Here is a 16,371-nt window from a genome sequence, read left to right as displayed (position 1 = left end):
GCAGTGAGCCGAGATCGCGCCACTGCACTCCAGCCTGGGAAACAGCGTGAGACTCCGTCTCAAAAAAAAAAAAAAAAAAAAAAAAAAAAAAAAAAAAAAAAGTGGTTTGCCTCGACCGAGCTCAGTGGTGCATGCCTGTAATCCCAGTACTTTGGGGGGCTAAGACTGGTGGATCACGAGGGCAGGAGATCCAGACCATCCTGGCTAACAACCCCTGTCTATTAAAAATGCAAAAAGTTAGATGGGTGTGGTGACCCACGCCTGTAATCCCAGCTACTCCGGAGGCTGAGGCAGAAGAATTACTTGAACCCGAGAGGCAGAGGTTGCAGTGAGCCGAGATTGGGCCACTGCACTCCAGCTTTGGTGACACAGCGAGACTCTGTCTCAAAAGAAAAAAAAAAGTGGTTTGTCTCAAAGAGTTTAGCTACAGATATGTTTGGGCATTTCTTAGCATCTAAATTGAGCTTTGATTTGTAACTTACCACCTGTGAAGATGGAGAACACTCAGGACTAGACTTACTGAGTAACCGCACATTCCATGAGGCTCTGTAGGTTCCCATGCTTTGCCTTTTTTTTTTTTTTTGAGACGGTGTTTCTCTCTTGTCACCCAGGCTGGAGTGCAATGGCGCAACCTTGGCTCACCTGCAACCTCCGCATCCCAGGTTCAAGGAATTCTCCTGCCTCAGCCTCCCAAGTAGCTGGGATTAACAGGCGCCCACCACTATGCCTGGCTAATTTTTTTTGTATTTTCAGTAGAGACGGGGTTTCACCATGTTGGCCAGGCTGGTCTCGAACTCCTGACCTCAGGTGACCAACTGGCTTGGCCTCCCAAACTGCTGGGATTACAGGCTTGAGCCACTATGCCTGGCCAAAGATAATTTTTAAGAGTAATTACTATTGCATTAAACACCAATTAATAACTGTCTAAAATGATGTAGTCCTAAAGTTTTTGCAGTTATCTTTGTTTTTATATGCTGATTGACAGATCCAGTTTGTTGTGGCTTGAACTCACCAAGTAATAAGACAACCTTAGAGATTCCACTGAAATTTCCTTAAATGGAAAGGATGGGCTCTTGAAGATCAGGAATTCTCTTTTACAAATAAGATATGGTATGAAACATATCAAATTAACTTATTTATTGGGAGGCAATATATAGATTAGAGCAATATATAGATTAAATATTTTTATGGCATCCCGCAGTAAGAAATGTGGTTTATTTGTGACCTAGTATATATATATACACATATAAATATATATATATATTTTTTGAGACAGAGTCTCGCTCTGTTGCCCAGTCTGGAGTACAGGAGTGCAATCTTGGCTCACCGCAACCTCCGCCTCCTGGGTTCAAGTGATTCTACCACCTCAGCATTTCAAGTAACTGGGATTACAGGTGTGCCACCACGCCCAGCTAATTTTTTTGTGTATTTAGTAAAGACGTGTATGTATATGTTAACCAGTATATGTGTTGGCCAGGCCGGTCTCGAACTCCTGGCTTCAAGTGATCTCGTCTTGGCCTCCTAAAGTGCTGGGATTACAGGAGTGAGCCACTGCACTCAGCCTATACTGAGATATTTTAAAATGCTGATACAGTAGACTGGGTGCAGTGGCTCATGCCTGTAATCCCGACACTTTGGGAGGCCGAGGTGGGCTGATCACGAGGTCGGGAGATCGAGACTATCCTGGCTAACCCAGTGAAACCCTGTCTCTACTAAAAATACAAAAAAATTAGCTGGGCATGGTGGCGGGCACCTATAGTCTTGGCTACTTAGCAGGCTAAGGCGGGAGACTCACTTGAACCTGGGAAGCAGAGCTTGCAGTGAGCCAAGATCTCGCTACTGCACTCCAGCCTGGGTGACAGAGCGAGACTCTGTCTCAAAAAAACAAAACAAAACACTAAATTGATTTGACAACCTAATGTGTTGTGATCAGTAGTTTGAAAAGTACTGGAACAGGGTTGGGAGTACAGGATCTTGGAGTGACTGTGGTGTCAGACCTTCTGAATTTGTAGTTCTATTCCAAGCTCACTTTGTTGTTACTTTGTTGTATTTCATTTTTCTAAGCCTTAGTTTCTTAACTGTGACAAAGGGATAATGGGTTAGCATTTGATACTCATGGTTATCTTGAGGGTTAAAAGAAAAAAGTCCAACCATACATGGGTTGAGCATCCCTAATCTGAATATTCAAAATCTGAGTGTATCAGGTGTATATGAAACATTAGTGTATTTTGTGTTTAGACTTGGGTTCCATCTCTAAGATACCTCATTATGTATGTGCAGGTATTCCAAAATACAAAAAACCCTGGGTCACTTCTGGTTCCAAGTTTCAGATATGGGAAACTCAGCCTGTAGTGAGAATCAAGACAATTGATCGTCTGAATTTCACTAGTGATAATCAAGAAAGTTGTTTAATTCCCCCCAACTCAATTATTTGTGTATTGCTTTTGTAAGGGACTTTTGTGGCTTTGTGGATAATTTGCACATTCCTTTGTAAGTATCTTCTTCCTGCAGGTTTTGCAGTGGGGTACTTGACCAAGCAAGGTCCTGTGAAGGGCAGGTGTTGAAAAGTACAGGTTGCATTCTTTGTTGTTTTTGTTTGTTTGTTTTTGAGATGGAGTCTCGCTCTTTCACCAGGTTGGAGTGCAGTGGTGCGACCTCAGCTCACTGTAACCTCCACCTTCCGGGTTCAGGCGATTCTCCTGCCTCAGCCTCCTGAGTAGCTGGGACTACAGGCACCCGCGACCATGCCCAGCTAGTTTTTGTATTTTTAGTAGACATGGAGTTTCATCATGTTGGCCAGGATGGTCTCAATCTCTTGACCTCGTGATCTGCCTGCCTCAGCCTCCCAAAGTGCTAGGATTACAGGCGTGAGCCACCATGCCTGGCTGTTTGTTGTTTTGAGATGGAGTCCCGCTCTGTCGCCCGGGCTGGAGTGCAGTGGCGCAATCTCAGCTCACTGCAACCTTCGCCCCCTGGGTTCTGGTGATTCTCCTGCCTCAGCCTCTTATTACAGGCGTGCGCCACTATGCCTGGCTACTTTTTGTATTTTTAGTAGAGATGGGATTTCACCCCATGTTGACAGGCTGGTCAGGTCTTGAACTCCTGACCTCAGGTGATCTGCCCATCTCAGCCTCCCAAAGTGCTGGAATTACAGGCATGAACCACCGTGCCCAGACCAGATTACATTCTTTTTTTTTTTTTTTTGAGACAGAGTCTCCCCCCTGGCTGGAGTGCAGTGGCGCGATCTCGGCTCACTGCAAGCTCTGTCTCCCAGGATCATGCCATTCTCCTGCCTCAGCCTCCTGAGTAGCTGGGATTACAGATGCCGTGCCTGGCTAATTTTTTGTATTTTTAGTAGAGATGGGGTTTCACCGTGGTCTTGATCTCCTGACCTTGTGATCCGCCCGCCTCGGCCTCCCAAAGTGCTGGGATTACAGGCGTGAGCCACCGCGCCCAGCCTAGATTACATTCTTTTAGGTAAAGGAAATTCTTGTAAACTAACTTATTGGTAACAGCTGTTTCTTTCTCCTGATGATCTTAAGTATCTACTGCACACAGTAGACACTTAATATATGTTGATGAACTGCATCTCTAACTGGATCATTATCCTAAAATTCTTTTTTTTTTTTTGTTATTTGGAGACAGAGTATCACTTTTGCTGCCCAGGCTGGAGTGCAGTGTCACGATCTCAGCTCTCTGCAACCTCCGCCTCCCAGGTTTAAGTGATTCTTCTGCCTCAGCCTCCCAAGTAGCTGCTATTACAGGCATCCGCCACCACACCCGGCTAATTTTGTATTTCTAGTAGAGATGGGGTTTCTCCATTTGGTCAGGCTGGTCTCGAACTCCTGACCTCAGGTGATCTGCCCACCTCGGCCTCCAAAGTGCTGGGATTACAGGCGTGAGCCACCGTGCCCGCCCCCATTATCTTAAAATTCTTTTTTTAAATTTTTTTATTTTTTTTTATTTTTGAGACGGAGTCTCGCTCTGTAGCCCAGGCTGGAGTGCAGTGGCCGGATCTCAGCTCACTGCAAGCTCCGCCTCCCGGGTTCACGCCATTCTCCTGCCTCAGCCTCCCGAGTAGCTGGGACTACAGGCGCTGCCACCTCGCCCGGCTAGTTTTTGTATTTCTTAGTAGAGACGGGGTTTCACCGTGTTAGCCAGGATGGTCTCGATCTCGTGACCTCGTGATCCGCCCATCTCGGCCTCCCAGAGTGCTGGGATTACAGGCTTGAGCCACCGCGCCTGGCCCTTAAAATTCTTAAACTAAATGTCAGTCATATCACAGCTGCATAAAAACAGATAAAGCTGAATCTTGAATCAGACATGCTTAGCACTCTAAGGAGAAAAAAATCCTTTTTGTTATTAGCTAAGGTGAAGATATTTGCTAAGTGATACTATCTGTGCACATTTAAAAATGTCCACCAGTTCTAGATTTAATAACTGATTGGTCAAGTTGGATGTGTAGCAGTAATAGTTCTAGATAAAAAGGGACTAGTATTTTATATAATTAATATGGGCAGGGCACTGTGGCTCATGCTTGTAATCCCAGCACCGTGGGAGGCTGAGGCGGATGGATCACTTGAGGTCAAGAGTTTGAGACCAGCCTGGCCAACATGGTAAAACCCGTCTCTACTAAAAATACAAAAAAATTAGCTGGGCGTGGTGGCACGTGCCTGTAATACCAGCTACTCTGGAGTCTGAGGCAGGAGAATCTCTTGAACCCAGCCAGGCATATTCAAGGTTGCAGTGAGCCGAGATGGTGCCATTGCACTCCAGCTTGGGTGATAGAACGAGACTCCATCTCAAAAAAACAAACAAAAAAACCCAAAGACTAGTATGAAAGTTAATTATTTAATGGATTGCTAACAAAGTTTGTATTCTGGGGAATAAAGTGCTGAATCAGTGATGTGGGAGTAAACATCTTTTTTGGATGAAATACTAATATATATAAAAATGATAGTAGCTAGCTAGTAGTTAACATTTACTTACTCCTGGTATTATCACATTTACTTGACACAGCAATCCTATGAAGGAAGTTCTATTTGTATTATTTTAAGATGAGGAAACTGAGTCAGAGAGGTTCTCACTTGACCATATCATACTACTAGTGGGCAGTGCAGCCAGTATTTGAACCTAGGTATTTTGTCCAACTCCATAATCTCCTCAGCCACTGTGGTGTGCTACCGCTGTTGTGGACATATCCCTCATGTCTGCTCAGAGCTGTAGAGATTTGTTGCAGGTCTGAGCAAGAGGAACCTTGTCCCCCTGGTAACTTTCTGTGTTGGTTTTCTGAATGGGAAATGTATCCTTTCATTCTTCTGGTTGGCTATTGTTTCTCAGTATTCTCTTCCTGCCAAAACTAGCTCTTAGTTTTTCTCTACTGCTGTGGCTTTGTGTCTTATTTATCATAGAAGTTTTCAGAGGTGTACTATTTTGAAATAGGTCATGTTTTCAAATGCATTTGTTTATTTTTCATTTTTGGGGCACAGCGTCTCACTCTGTCACCCAGCCTGGAATGCAGTGCCATGAACATGCCTCGCTGCAGCTTCAACCTACTAGGCTCAAGGGATCCTCTTGTCTCAGCCTTCCAAGTAGCTGGGGCCACAGCCACATGTCACTGCGCCCAGCTAATTTTTCGAGGTTTGTTTTTAGTTATTTTTTTGAGACGGAGTCTCGCTCTGTCACCCAGGCTGGAGTGCAGTGGTATGATCTTGGCTCACTGCAACCTCCGCCTCCTGGGTTCAAGCGATTCTCCTGCCTCAGCCTCCTGAAATGCTGGGATTACAGGCGCCCACCACCATGCCTGGCTATTTTTTGTACTTTTAGAGGAGACGGGGTTTTACCACGTTGGCCAGGATGGTCTCAAACTCATGACTTCAGGTGAGCCACCGCGCCCAGCATTTTCTAATTTTTATTATTTTTTATTTATTTTTAAGAAACAGGGTCTCATCTGGGCTTGGTGGCTTATGCCTGTAATCCCAGCACTTTGGGAGGCTGAGGCGGGTGGATCACGAGGTCAGTAGATCGAGACCATCCTGGCCAACATGGTGAAACCCTGTCTCTACTAGAAGTACAAAAATTAGCTGGGCGTGGTGGTGTGGGCCTGTAGTCCCAGCCACTTGGGAGGGTGAGGCAGGAGAATTGTTTGAACCTGGGAGACAGAGGGTGCAGTGAGCTGAGATCGCGCCACTGCACTCCAGCCTGGGCGACAGAGCAAGACTCTGTCTCAAAAAAAAAGAAAAAGAAACAGGGTCTCCCTTTGTTGCCCAGACTGGTTTCAAACTTCTGGACTGAAGTGATCCTCCTTCCTTAGCCTCCCAAAGTGCTCAGATTATAGGTGTGAGTCACCACACCCAGCTTTCAGATGTATTTATGATAAAAATTGAATTCTTTTTTGGTCCATTGTTTGAGAGAGAGAGACCTTCTGTGGTTAGTAACTTGGGTTTGTTAGACTGCTCCATGGTAAATGTCATCTGAGGTCTGTGAACTCCTTTGTAGACACACTAGCACAGTTCTCTTGTACCTCACAGTATTTAACATTTATATTGTGCTTTGTGGCTTCAGAGTGAAAATGTTTTTCCTCTTGTGAACAGGTCTTATTGGTAGAATGAGGAGGAGATTGGCTAATATGTTTTTTTTTTTTTTTTTTTTTGAGGCGGAGTCTTCACTCTGTCGCCCAGGCTGGAGTGCAGTGGCACCATCTCGGCTCACTGCAAGCTCCGCCTCCCAGGTTCGCGCCATTCTCCTGCCTCAGCCTCCCGAGTAGCTGGGACTACAGGCGCCCGCCACCGCGCCCGGCTAATTTTTTGTATTTTAGTAGAGACGGGGTTTCACCGTGTTAGCCAGGATGGTCTCGATCTCCTGACCTCGTGATCTGCCCACCTCGGCCTCCCAAAGTGCAGGGATTACAGGCGTGAGCCACCGCGCCCGGCCGGCTAATATGTTTTTAAGGGCTCTCAGCTTGAGCACCAAAATTCTGTGAGTCTGTAATAGTTTCAGAGTGGAAATATGATTAAATACTAAGAGTTTTTGCCTAATGGAGTTAGAGAATGGGATAGATGTTCTCTCTCTATCCCTTTTTCCTCCTTCACCCTGCAAAAAAAGAACAAATAGAGAATTTGTGCCTGTTTGGCTGAGAAATGATCCCTAGTATTCCATTTATGTATAAGATGTATATTAAGATTAAAATCTCTTTCATTAATAGCTTGTAAAAGACAGTGTCTTTTACAGACATTGTTATTCCCAGGTCATTCATCAGATTAGAGGGTCTTAAAGTGTTGTTTATTTTAATTGACCAGTAAAAATTGTCTATATGGTGTATAACATTTTCATATATATACATATACATTTTGGAATGGCTAAGTCAAATTGTGATTCCTACGAGTGAGTTATAAGCTGGTCACTGATATTTATAACCATTGCTATCTTTCTTACATGAACATCAAAAAGTTTCTCAGTACAATTTTTTTGTACTTAAATGGTCATTGTTAAGAAAACATATTTCAGAAAGCTCTCATGAACTAATACTTTGCAGTGAATATGCATTTCATTGATTAATGGCATCTCTACACTTTTGAATATTATTAGATAGGGCTTGTTGTGTAGTTCATGGACTGATGGATCCTGTGGCCTGCAGGGGCTCTGTGTCTGTAGTTTTGGAAGTCACGGGATTAAAACAATGTACTTCTGTTTCAAATATAAATAAATTGTTTCCAGTTTTTATTTTAAAGAGATGACATTTTGATAGTCTCCAGAGTTGTATTAATCTGGGTCAAGATTATCTGTAGCCGGTGGGCCAAGACCGTATTTTGGTCTTAATGAAGTATTTTATGATTGAAAATGTTAAAGCATTGAAAATGTTAAAGCATTGAAAATGTTGAAAATGTTAAAGCATTGATTTAGAGCTCTAGGTACTTACTTGTTCGTATTATGCAGTAGGATAATTTGTAAAAGTACGGTCAAAATTCTTTTTGAATCATAAGTCATCAGGCAAACAACTTTATTTGAAATCTATATTGGGACATTTCTCCTGTTTCCTCTGTCATTTAGTTCATGTTATTTATATCTTGCTGTCTAATACTTTATCCCCCCTCCAATTTTAATTTCAATCTGGCGTTTATTCTGAAATAATGAAATATTGTAGTTTACCAACATCAGCTTCATCTACTCATTGGAAAGAAAACTTCATGGACTTTGGGAGTTTGATCTATCTAGTTTCTCATCTTTTACCACTCCCTGCGTGAGTGAACTTCAGTAGATAATTTAAGTTTTCTGATCCTCAGTTTCAGTTCTTTTTTTTTTTTTTTGAGACGGAGTCTCACGCTGTTGCCCAGGCTGGAGTGCAGTGGCGCGATCTCGGCTCACTGCAAGCTCCGCCTCCTGGGTTCACGCCATTCTCCTGCCTCAGCCTCCTGAGTAGCTAGGACTACAGGCGCCCGCCACCGCGCCCAGCTAATTTTTTGTATTTTTAGTAGAGACGGGGTTTCACTGTGGTCTCGATCTCCTGACCTTGTGATCCGCCCGCCTCGGCCTCCCAAAGTGCTGGGATTACAGGCTTGAGCCACCGCGCCCGGCCTTCAGTTCTTAAATTATATTACCAATCTCACTCAGGGTTGTTTTGGGCTTGAGTATGATAATGTTTATGAAGAATTTAACACCGTGCTAGGCTTGTTTCCTTCCTTCCTCACTCCCTGCCCAAAATGGTTTTCTTCCTTAGGTTACTTTTCCTTTTTCTGGAAAATTCTGGAGAAATCTCCTTTGGGAGGCTGGGCGTGGTGGCGCACACCTGTTATCCTAGCACTTTGGTGGCCGAGGCGGGCGGACTGCCTGAGCCCAGGAGTTTGAGACCAGCCTGGGCAACACGATGAAACCCCATCTCTACTAAAATATAAAAAATTAGCCGGGCGTGGTGGCGGGCGGCTGTAGTCCAGTTACTCAGGAGGCTGAGGCAGGAGAATTGCTTGGACCTGGAAGGTGGAGTTTGCAGTGAGCACCGCTGCACTCCAGCCTGGGAAACAGAGCGAGACTCTGTCTCCAGAAAATCTCCTTTGGGGTATCTGTTCTTCCTCCCACCCTTTTACACAGTGGTCTGCCCTCAGTTTCATTCTGGATATCTGGTTTTCACCTTAAACTCACTCATGTTTCCATTAGAACATGTGTCTAGGCCGGGCGCGGTGGCTCAAGCCTGTAATCCCAGCACTTTGGGAGGCCGAGACGGGTGGATCACGAGGTCAGGAGATGGAGACCATCCTGGCTAACACGGTGAAACCCCGTCTCTACTAAAAAAAATACAAAAAAACTAGCCGGGCGAGGTGGCGGGCGCCTGTAGTCCCAGCTACTCGGGAGGCTGAGGCAGGAGAATGGCGTGAACCTGGGAGGCGGAGCTGGCAGTGAGCTGAGATCCTGCCACTGCACTCCAGCCTGGGCGACAGAGCGAGACTCTGTCTCAAAAAAAAAAAAAAAAAAAAAAAAGAACATGTGTCTAAATGATACACAAACGTAGGTGCCATAGACACAGTACAGGATTTCTTTGTTAAATGCTTTCACCTGAAACAGTTATTACATGCTAGAAGTCATGCTCAGGCCAGGCACAGTGGCTCAGGGCATGTAATCCCAGCACTTAGGGAGGCCAAGGTGGGTGGTTCACCTGAGGTCAGGAGTTTGAGACCAGCCTGGCCAACATCGTGAAACCCTGTCTTTACTAAAAAATACAGGCCGGGCGCGGTGGCTCACGCCTGTAATCCCAGCACTTTGGGAGGCCGAGGCAGGTGGATCACGAGGTCAGGAGATCGAGACCGTCTTGGCTAACACGGTGAAACCCCGTCTCTACTAAAAAATACAAAAAAAAAAAAACTAGCGGGGCAAGGTGGCGGGCGCTTGTAGTCCCAGCTACTCCGGAGGCTGAGGCAGGAGAATGGTGTGAACCCAGGAGGCGGAGCTTGCAGGGAGCAGAGATCGCGCCACTGCACCCTAGCTTGGGCGACAGAGCAAGACTCCGTCTCAAAAAAAAAAAAAACAACAAAAATTGCCGGGCGTGGTGGCTCACGCCTGCAATCCCAGCACTTTGGGAGGCCGAGGTGGGCGGATCACGAGGTCAGGAGATCCAGACCATCCTGGCTAATACGGTGAAACCCCGTCTCTACTAAAAATACAAAAAATTAGCCGGGCGTGGTGGTGCGCGCCTGTAGTCCCAGCTACTCGGAGGCTGAGGCAGGAGAATGGCGTGAACCCGGGAGGCGGAGCTTGCAGTGAGCGGAGATGGCGCCACTGCACTCCAGCCTGGGCGACAAAGTGAGACTCCGTCTCAAAAAAAAAAAAAAAAAAATTAACCAGGCGTGTTGGTGGGCACTACTTGGGAGGGTGAGGCAGGAGCATCAGCCCAGGAGGCAGAGGTTGGAGTGAGCAGAGACCGTGCGGTTGTACTCCCCCTTGGGCAACAAGAGCGAAACTGCGTAGTCATGCTCATCGTGCTCTTGGCTAATGCCATTTTTGTAGGACATCACGAAACACTGACATTTAATTTTATCACAGTCAGAGCAAATGGGCTAGCTGAAAATCAGTATATTTATGTAACGTGAAATTAGTTTTCTGAGAAGAGTACAGATTCTTCATAAGTATGTTTGTATATATAAATTGGTTATTTCAGAGAAATTAATGAGAAAAGTTAAAATTTAGAAAGCTCTTTTTCCCCCCTATAAAATGGGGAAAAATCCGTGGCAGCAGAAGACTTTAGTTTGGCCCCTGAGATTATAGTTGGAAAAACCTCCAAACTAAAATCTGTCTACTTTAAATTGGCTTTAGTCCCCCCCAACCCCCTGCCCCCCTCAAACTCCATAGAATTCATCCTTCAAGTCTTCCAGGCTCAACGTTTATTTTTTCTTTTCTCTTGGCTTAGCTCTAACCATTCATCAGCTCATACTTTTTCTCTGGCGTGCTTCATATTCTCGCTTCCATTTTGAGTATTTAAGCTAAATCTGATGGATTTAGCTCCCTAAGTATCTTGGATTCCATTTCCCCTTCTCTTTGCCCCATACAGTTATAATACATCTCTCTCATGGTCAGCTGTGGCAGTTTCCCAAGATGTCTTTCTACTCCGGGTCTTGTTCTGCCCCCTCTTAGTTTGTTTCCACATTGCTGTTGACAAATTTTTCTCTTTTTTTCTTTCTTTACTGAGTTGGGTGGGGGGGTCTTACTCTGTAGCCCAGGCTGGAGTGCAGTGGTGCCATTACAGCTCCCTGCAGTCTCCAACTCCTGGGCTCAGGTTCCTTCCAAGTGGCTGGGACTACAGGCCTGCACCACCACACTTGGCTAATTAAAAAAAATTTTGTGTAGATATGGGGTCTCCAGGCAGGTCTTGAACTCCTGGCCTCAAGCTAACCTCCTGCACCTCCACTTTGGTGCTGGGATTACAGACTTGAGCCACAGTGCCCAGATGAGTAATCTTTCTAAGTCACAAATCTACTGTGTCAAGTAGTCTTCAATCAGAAAACTTGTTAGTAATCCCTGTTTCCCACAGGAGCAAGTGGACTCTCCACCGTGGTGTACAAAGCTGTAGGTGATACTTCATCTCTTGCCATTTCCTGCCTGAGACCCATACTTCTGTTCTGAGCTTCCATATCATAGCCATGTTGAATTATCTCCAGAGGTTTTCTCTTTTCTTTTCTTTCTTTCTTTTTTTTTTTTTTGAGATGCCGTCTCGCTCTGTCACCCAGGCTGGAGTGCAGTGGCACAATCTTGGCTCACTGCAACCTCCACCTCTTGGTTCAAGCGATTTTTCCTGCCTCAGCCTCCAGAGAAGCTGGGATTACAGGCACCCGCCAGTACGTGTGGCTAATTTTTGTATTTTTGGTAGAGGCAAGGTTTCACCATTTTGGCCAGGCTGGTCTCAAACTTCTGAACTCAGGTGATCCACCTGGCTTGGGCTCCCAATGTGCTGGGTTTACAGGTGTGAGTTACTGCACCTGGCCTCCAGCCATAGTTTTTGTTTTTGTTTTTTTTTTTTGAGACGGAGTCTGGTTCTGTTTCCCAGGCCGGAGTGCAATGGCGCGATCTCGGCTCACTGCAAGCTCCACCTCCTGGGTTCACACCATTCTCCTGCCTCAGCCTCCCGAGTGCCTGGGACTACAGGCGCCTGCCATCACGCCTGGCTAATTTTTCTATTTTTAGTAGAGACAGGGTTTCACCATGTTAGCTAGGATGGTCTCGATCTCCTGACCTTGTGATCCGCCTGCCTTAGCCTCCTGAAGTGCTGGGATTACAGGCGTGAGCCATGTGCCCTGCCGCCTCCAGCCATAGTTTTTAAAGCATGTCAAATTCTTTCATGCCTCCATGTTTTGAATGCATAGTCCAGAGGATCCTGGTCCACCTGATAATTCCCTGAGGCTCTGCTGCTTTGTCATCTTTATCTCTGCTTCCACAAAGTTCATTATTTCCTTCTCTGTTCCCGTAGCCTTTTGTAGACATATACTCGTGCTATGATTTATGTACTTCTCTATCCTTTCTATTTTTGCGTGAGCTTGGGATCCAAGACTATTTCTTTTTATCCTCTTTGCCTGACACATGGCAGGTTCTTCATTAATATTGAGTGAATGGGTACAGTAGAGATTGTTGGATTGTTTAGAGGGGAGTTAATATTTGTCACTTTTGTTTTTTATGTTAATATTTAATATTTCATTTTAAAGATGGTGGAACCAGGGCAAGATTTACTGCTTGCTGCTTTGAGTGAGAGTGGAATTAGTCCAAATGACCTCTTTGATATTGATGGTGGAGATGCAGGGCTTGCAACTCCAATGCCTACCCCGTCAGTTCAGCAGGTAAGAGTTTTCCAAAGCCTCTCTTTCTTGGTGATTTCCGCTTACAGTACTTTTTTTTTTTTTTTTTTTTTTTTGAGATAGTCTCACTCTGTGGCCCAGACTGGAGTGCAGTGGTATAGTCATGGCTCACTGAAGTCTCAACCTCCCAGGCTCAAGCAGTCCTTCTGCCTCAGCCCCTTAAGTGGCTGGGTCTATAGGCACGCGCCACCATGCCCAGCTAATTTTTTGTCTTTTTTGTAGAGACAGCATGTGCCATGTTGCCCCAGGCTGGTCTTGAACTCCTGAGCTCAAGCAAGTGCCCACCTCAGCCTCCCAAAGTGTTGGGATTACAGGTGCGAGCCAAGCTCGGCCCAATTTTAAATATACTTGTGAAGCCTTAATTTTAGATACATGTGTTAATTTTTTTTTTTTTTTTTTTTTTTTTTGAGACAGAGTCTTGCTCTGTTGCCCTGGCTGGAGTGCAGTGGCGCCATCTCGGCTCACTGCAACCTCTGCCTCCTGGGTTCAAAATTCTCTTGCCTCAGCCTCCTGAGTAGTTGGGATTACAGGCGTGGGCCACCACACCTGGCTAATTTTTGTATTTTCAGTAGAGATGGGGTTTCACCATGTTGTTCAGGCTGGTCTCGAACTCCTGACCTTGTGATCCGCCTGCCTCAGCCTCCCAAAGTGCTGGGATTACAGGTGTGAGCCACTGTGCCCGGCTGAATGTTATTTTTATGTTGAGTATTCACTTTGATTTATGAGGCAAAAAATAACACTATTTTCTGCTTTGATATTATTATAAATGTACAGACAGTGTAAGAGATGTTTAGTGTTCTTGTGGGAGTATCTTTAATTTCCTTAATAGTAGTTTAATTATTTAGGGATATTCTTCTGTGACTTCACCATATACATTCTCTGAAAGCAAAAATGTAAGATTCTGGCAGGGCACGGTGTCTCATGCCAGTAATCCCAGCACTTAGGGAGGCTGAGACTGAAGGATTGCTTGAGCCCAGGAGTTTGAGACCAGCCTGGGCAACGTAGCGAGACCTTGTCTCTATAAAAAGTTAAATAAGGCCGGGCGCGGTGGCTCAAGCCTGAATCCCAGCACTTTGGGAGGCCGAGACGGGCGGATCACGAGGTCAGAAGATCGAGACCATCCTGGCTAACACGGTGAAACTCTGTCTCTACTAAAAAATACAAAAAACTAGCCGGGCGAGGTGGCGGGCGCCTGTAGTCCCAGCTACTCGGGAGGCTGAGGCAGGAGAATGGCGTAAACCCAGGAGGTGGAGCTTGCAGTGAGCTGAGATCGCGCCACTGCACTCCAGCCTGGGCGACAGAGCCAGACTCCATCTCAAAAAAAAAAAAAAAGTTAAATAAAATTAGCTGGCCGTAGGTGTGTGTGCTTGATGTCCCAGCTACCCAGGAGGCTGAGGTGGGAGGATCACTTGAGCTCAGGAGTTTGAGGCTATTGTGAGTTGTTATCGTGCCACTGTACTTTAGCCTGGGTGACAGAGCAAGACCTTGTTTCTGAAAAATAAAAAAATAGACTGGTCCGAGTGCAGTGTTGTTTATAGCTAATTGATCACAGCCAATTACAGATTTCTTTGTTTCTCCTCTACTCCCACCTGACTAACCTTAAAAAAAAAAAAAAGACTAAAAAATTTTTTTTTGTTGTTTTTGAGACAGAGTCTCACTCTGTCACCCAGACTGGAGTGCAGTGGCACGATCTTGGCTTACTGCAACCTCCAACTCTCAGATTCAAGCAATTCTCCTGCCTCAGCTTCCCGAGTAGCTGGGATTACAGGCGCCTGCCGCCACGCCTGGCTAATGTTTTTATGTTTTTGTTTTATTTATATATTTATTTTTTGAAATTGAGTCTCCCTCTGTTGCCTAGGCCGGAATGCAGTGGCGCGATCTCCACTCACTGCAAGCTCTGCCTCCCAGGTTCATGCCATTCTCCTGCCTCAGCCTCCTGAGTAGCTGGGACTACAGGTGCCCACCACTACACTTGGCTGATTTTTTGTATTTTTAGTAGATACGGGATTTCACTGTGTCAGCCAGGATGGTCTCGATCTCCTGACCTTGTGATCTACCTGCCTTGGCCTCCCAAAGTGCTGGGATTACAGGCGTGAGCCACCATGCCCGGCCAAGCCCAGCTGATTTTTGTATTTTAGTAGAAATGGGGTTTCTCTGTGTTGGCCAGGCTGGTCTCAAACTCCTGACCTCATGATCCGCTTGCCTCAGCTTCCCAAAGTGCTGGGATTACAGGCATGAGCCACCACACCCAGCCTACAAAAATGTTTTTTTTTTTTTTTTTTTTTGAGACGGAGTCTCGCTCTGTCGCCCAGGCTGGAGTGCTGGTGCGATCTCGGCTCACTGCAAGCTCCGCCTCCCGGGTTTACGCCATTCTCCCGGCTCAGCCTCCCGAGTAGCTGGTACTACAGGTGCCCACCACCACGCCCAGCTAGTTTTTTGTATTTTGTTTTGTTTTGTTTTTTTTTTTTGAGACGGAGTCTCACTGTGTCGCCCAGGCTGGAGTGCAGTGGCCGGATCTCGGCTCACTGCAAGCTCCGCCTCCCGGGTTCACGCCATTCTCCTGCCTCAGCCTCCCAAGTAGCTGGGACTACAGGCGCCCGCCACCTCGCCCGGCTAGTTTTTTGTATTTTTAGTAGAGACGGGGTTTCACTGTGTTAGCCAGGATGGTCTCGATCTCCTGACCTCGTGATCTACCCGTCTCGGCCTCCCAAAGTGCTGGGATTACAGGCTTGAGCCACCGCACCCGGCCTGTATTTTTTTTTAGTAGAGATGGGGTTTCACCGTGTTAGCCAGGATGGTCTTGATCTCCTGACCTCGTGATCTGCCCGTCTCGGCCGCCCAAAGTGCTGGGATTACAGGCTTGAGCCACCGCGCCCGGCCACAAAAATGTTTTTAAAACGGGATTGTTAGTATAGTTTTGTGGAGATCTTGTGCTTGCAGAGATTGTTACATTGTATCTGCTGTTAGTGATTTCACCTCCGTTTGAATGTTAAGCTTGATATTTTTTAATAAATGCAAATCTTGTCCTTGAAACAGAATTTACTGCTGTCCTTTATGTTTTGTCTGATGTTGTTTTCTCTCCAGTCAGTGCCACTTAGTGCATTAGAACTAGGTTTGGAGACCGAAGCAGCAGTTCCTGTTAAACAAGAACCAGAGACTGTACCTACTCCAGCACTATTAAATGTGAGGGTAAGAATTATTTAGATTTGTCCTTACTTCTAAAATAGTTTAGAACTGTAGTGAGAAAACATGGCCAGGTGTGGTGGTTCGCACCTGTAATCTCAGCACTTTGAGAGGCTGAGGTAGGAGGATTGCTTGAGCCAAAGAATTCAAGACCAGCTTGAGCAAAATGGCAAGACCCCATCTCTATAAAAGAAGAAACGGGCTGCGCATGGTGGTTCATACCTATAATCCTGGCACTTTGGGAGGCCAAGGTGGATGGATCACTTGAGGTCAGGAGTTCAAGACCAGCCTGGCCAACATGGTGAAACCCCATCTCTATCTCTACTAAAAATACAAAAATTAGCTGGGTGTGGTGGTG

General features: G+C 45.8%; 1 protein-coding gene across 7 annotated transcripts in view; it reads left to right on the top strand.

Annotated features, from left to right (window-relative positions):
- SBNO1 (strawberry notch homolog 1) overlaps positions 1 to 16,371 on the top strand; it is a 79,139-nt gene that overhangs the window by 5,004 nt on the left and 57,764 nt on the right. For 2 of the 7 annotated variants that reach the window (XM_028830087.2, XM_015109616.3), the window contains exons 2-3: positions 12,681 to 12,812; positions 15,915 to 16,013. In XM_028830087.2, coding sequence (XP_028685920.2) covers positions 12,681 to 12,812; positions 15,915 to 16,013 — 231 coding nt within the window. Of the gene's footprint in view, positions 1 to 12,680; positions 12,813 to 15,914; positions 16,020 to 16,371 lie in introns of all 7 variants that reach the window. The other 5 variants (XM_015109614.3, XM_015109613.3, XM_077955583.1 and 2 more) reach the window with 3 other exon arrangements.

This window comes from Macaca mulatta, chromosome 11 (genome assembly GCF_049350105.2).
Source record: "Macaca mulatta isolate MMU2019108-1 chromosome 11, T2T-MMU8v2.0, whole genome shotgun sequence".
NCBI classification, from domain to species: domain Eukaryota; kingdom Metazoa; phylum Chordata; class Mammalia; order Primates; family Cercopithecidae; genus Macaca; species Macaca mulatta.
This window is presented reverse-complemented; position numbering and strand designations above follow the sequence as displayed.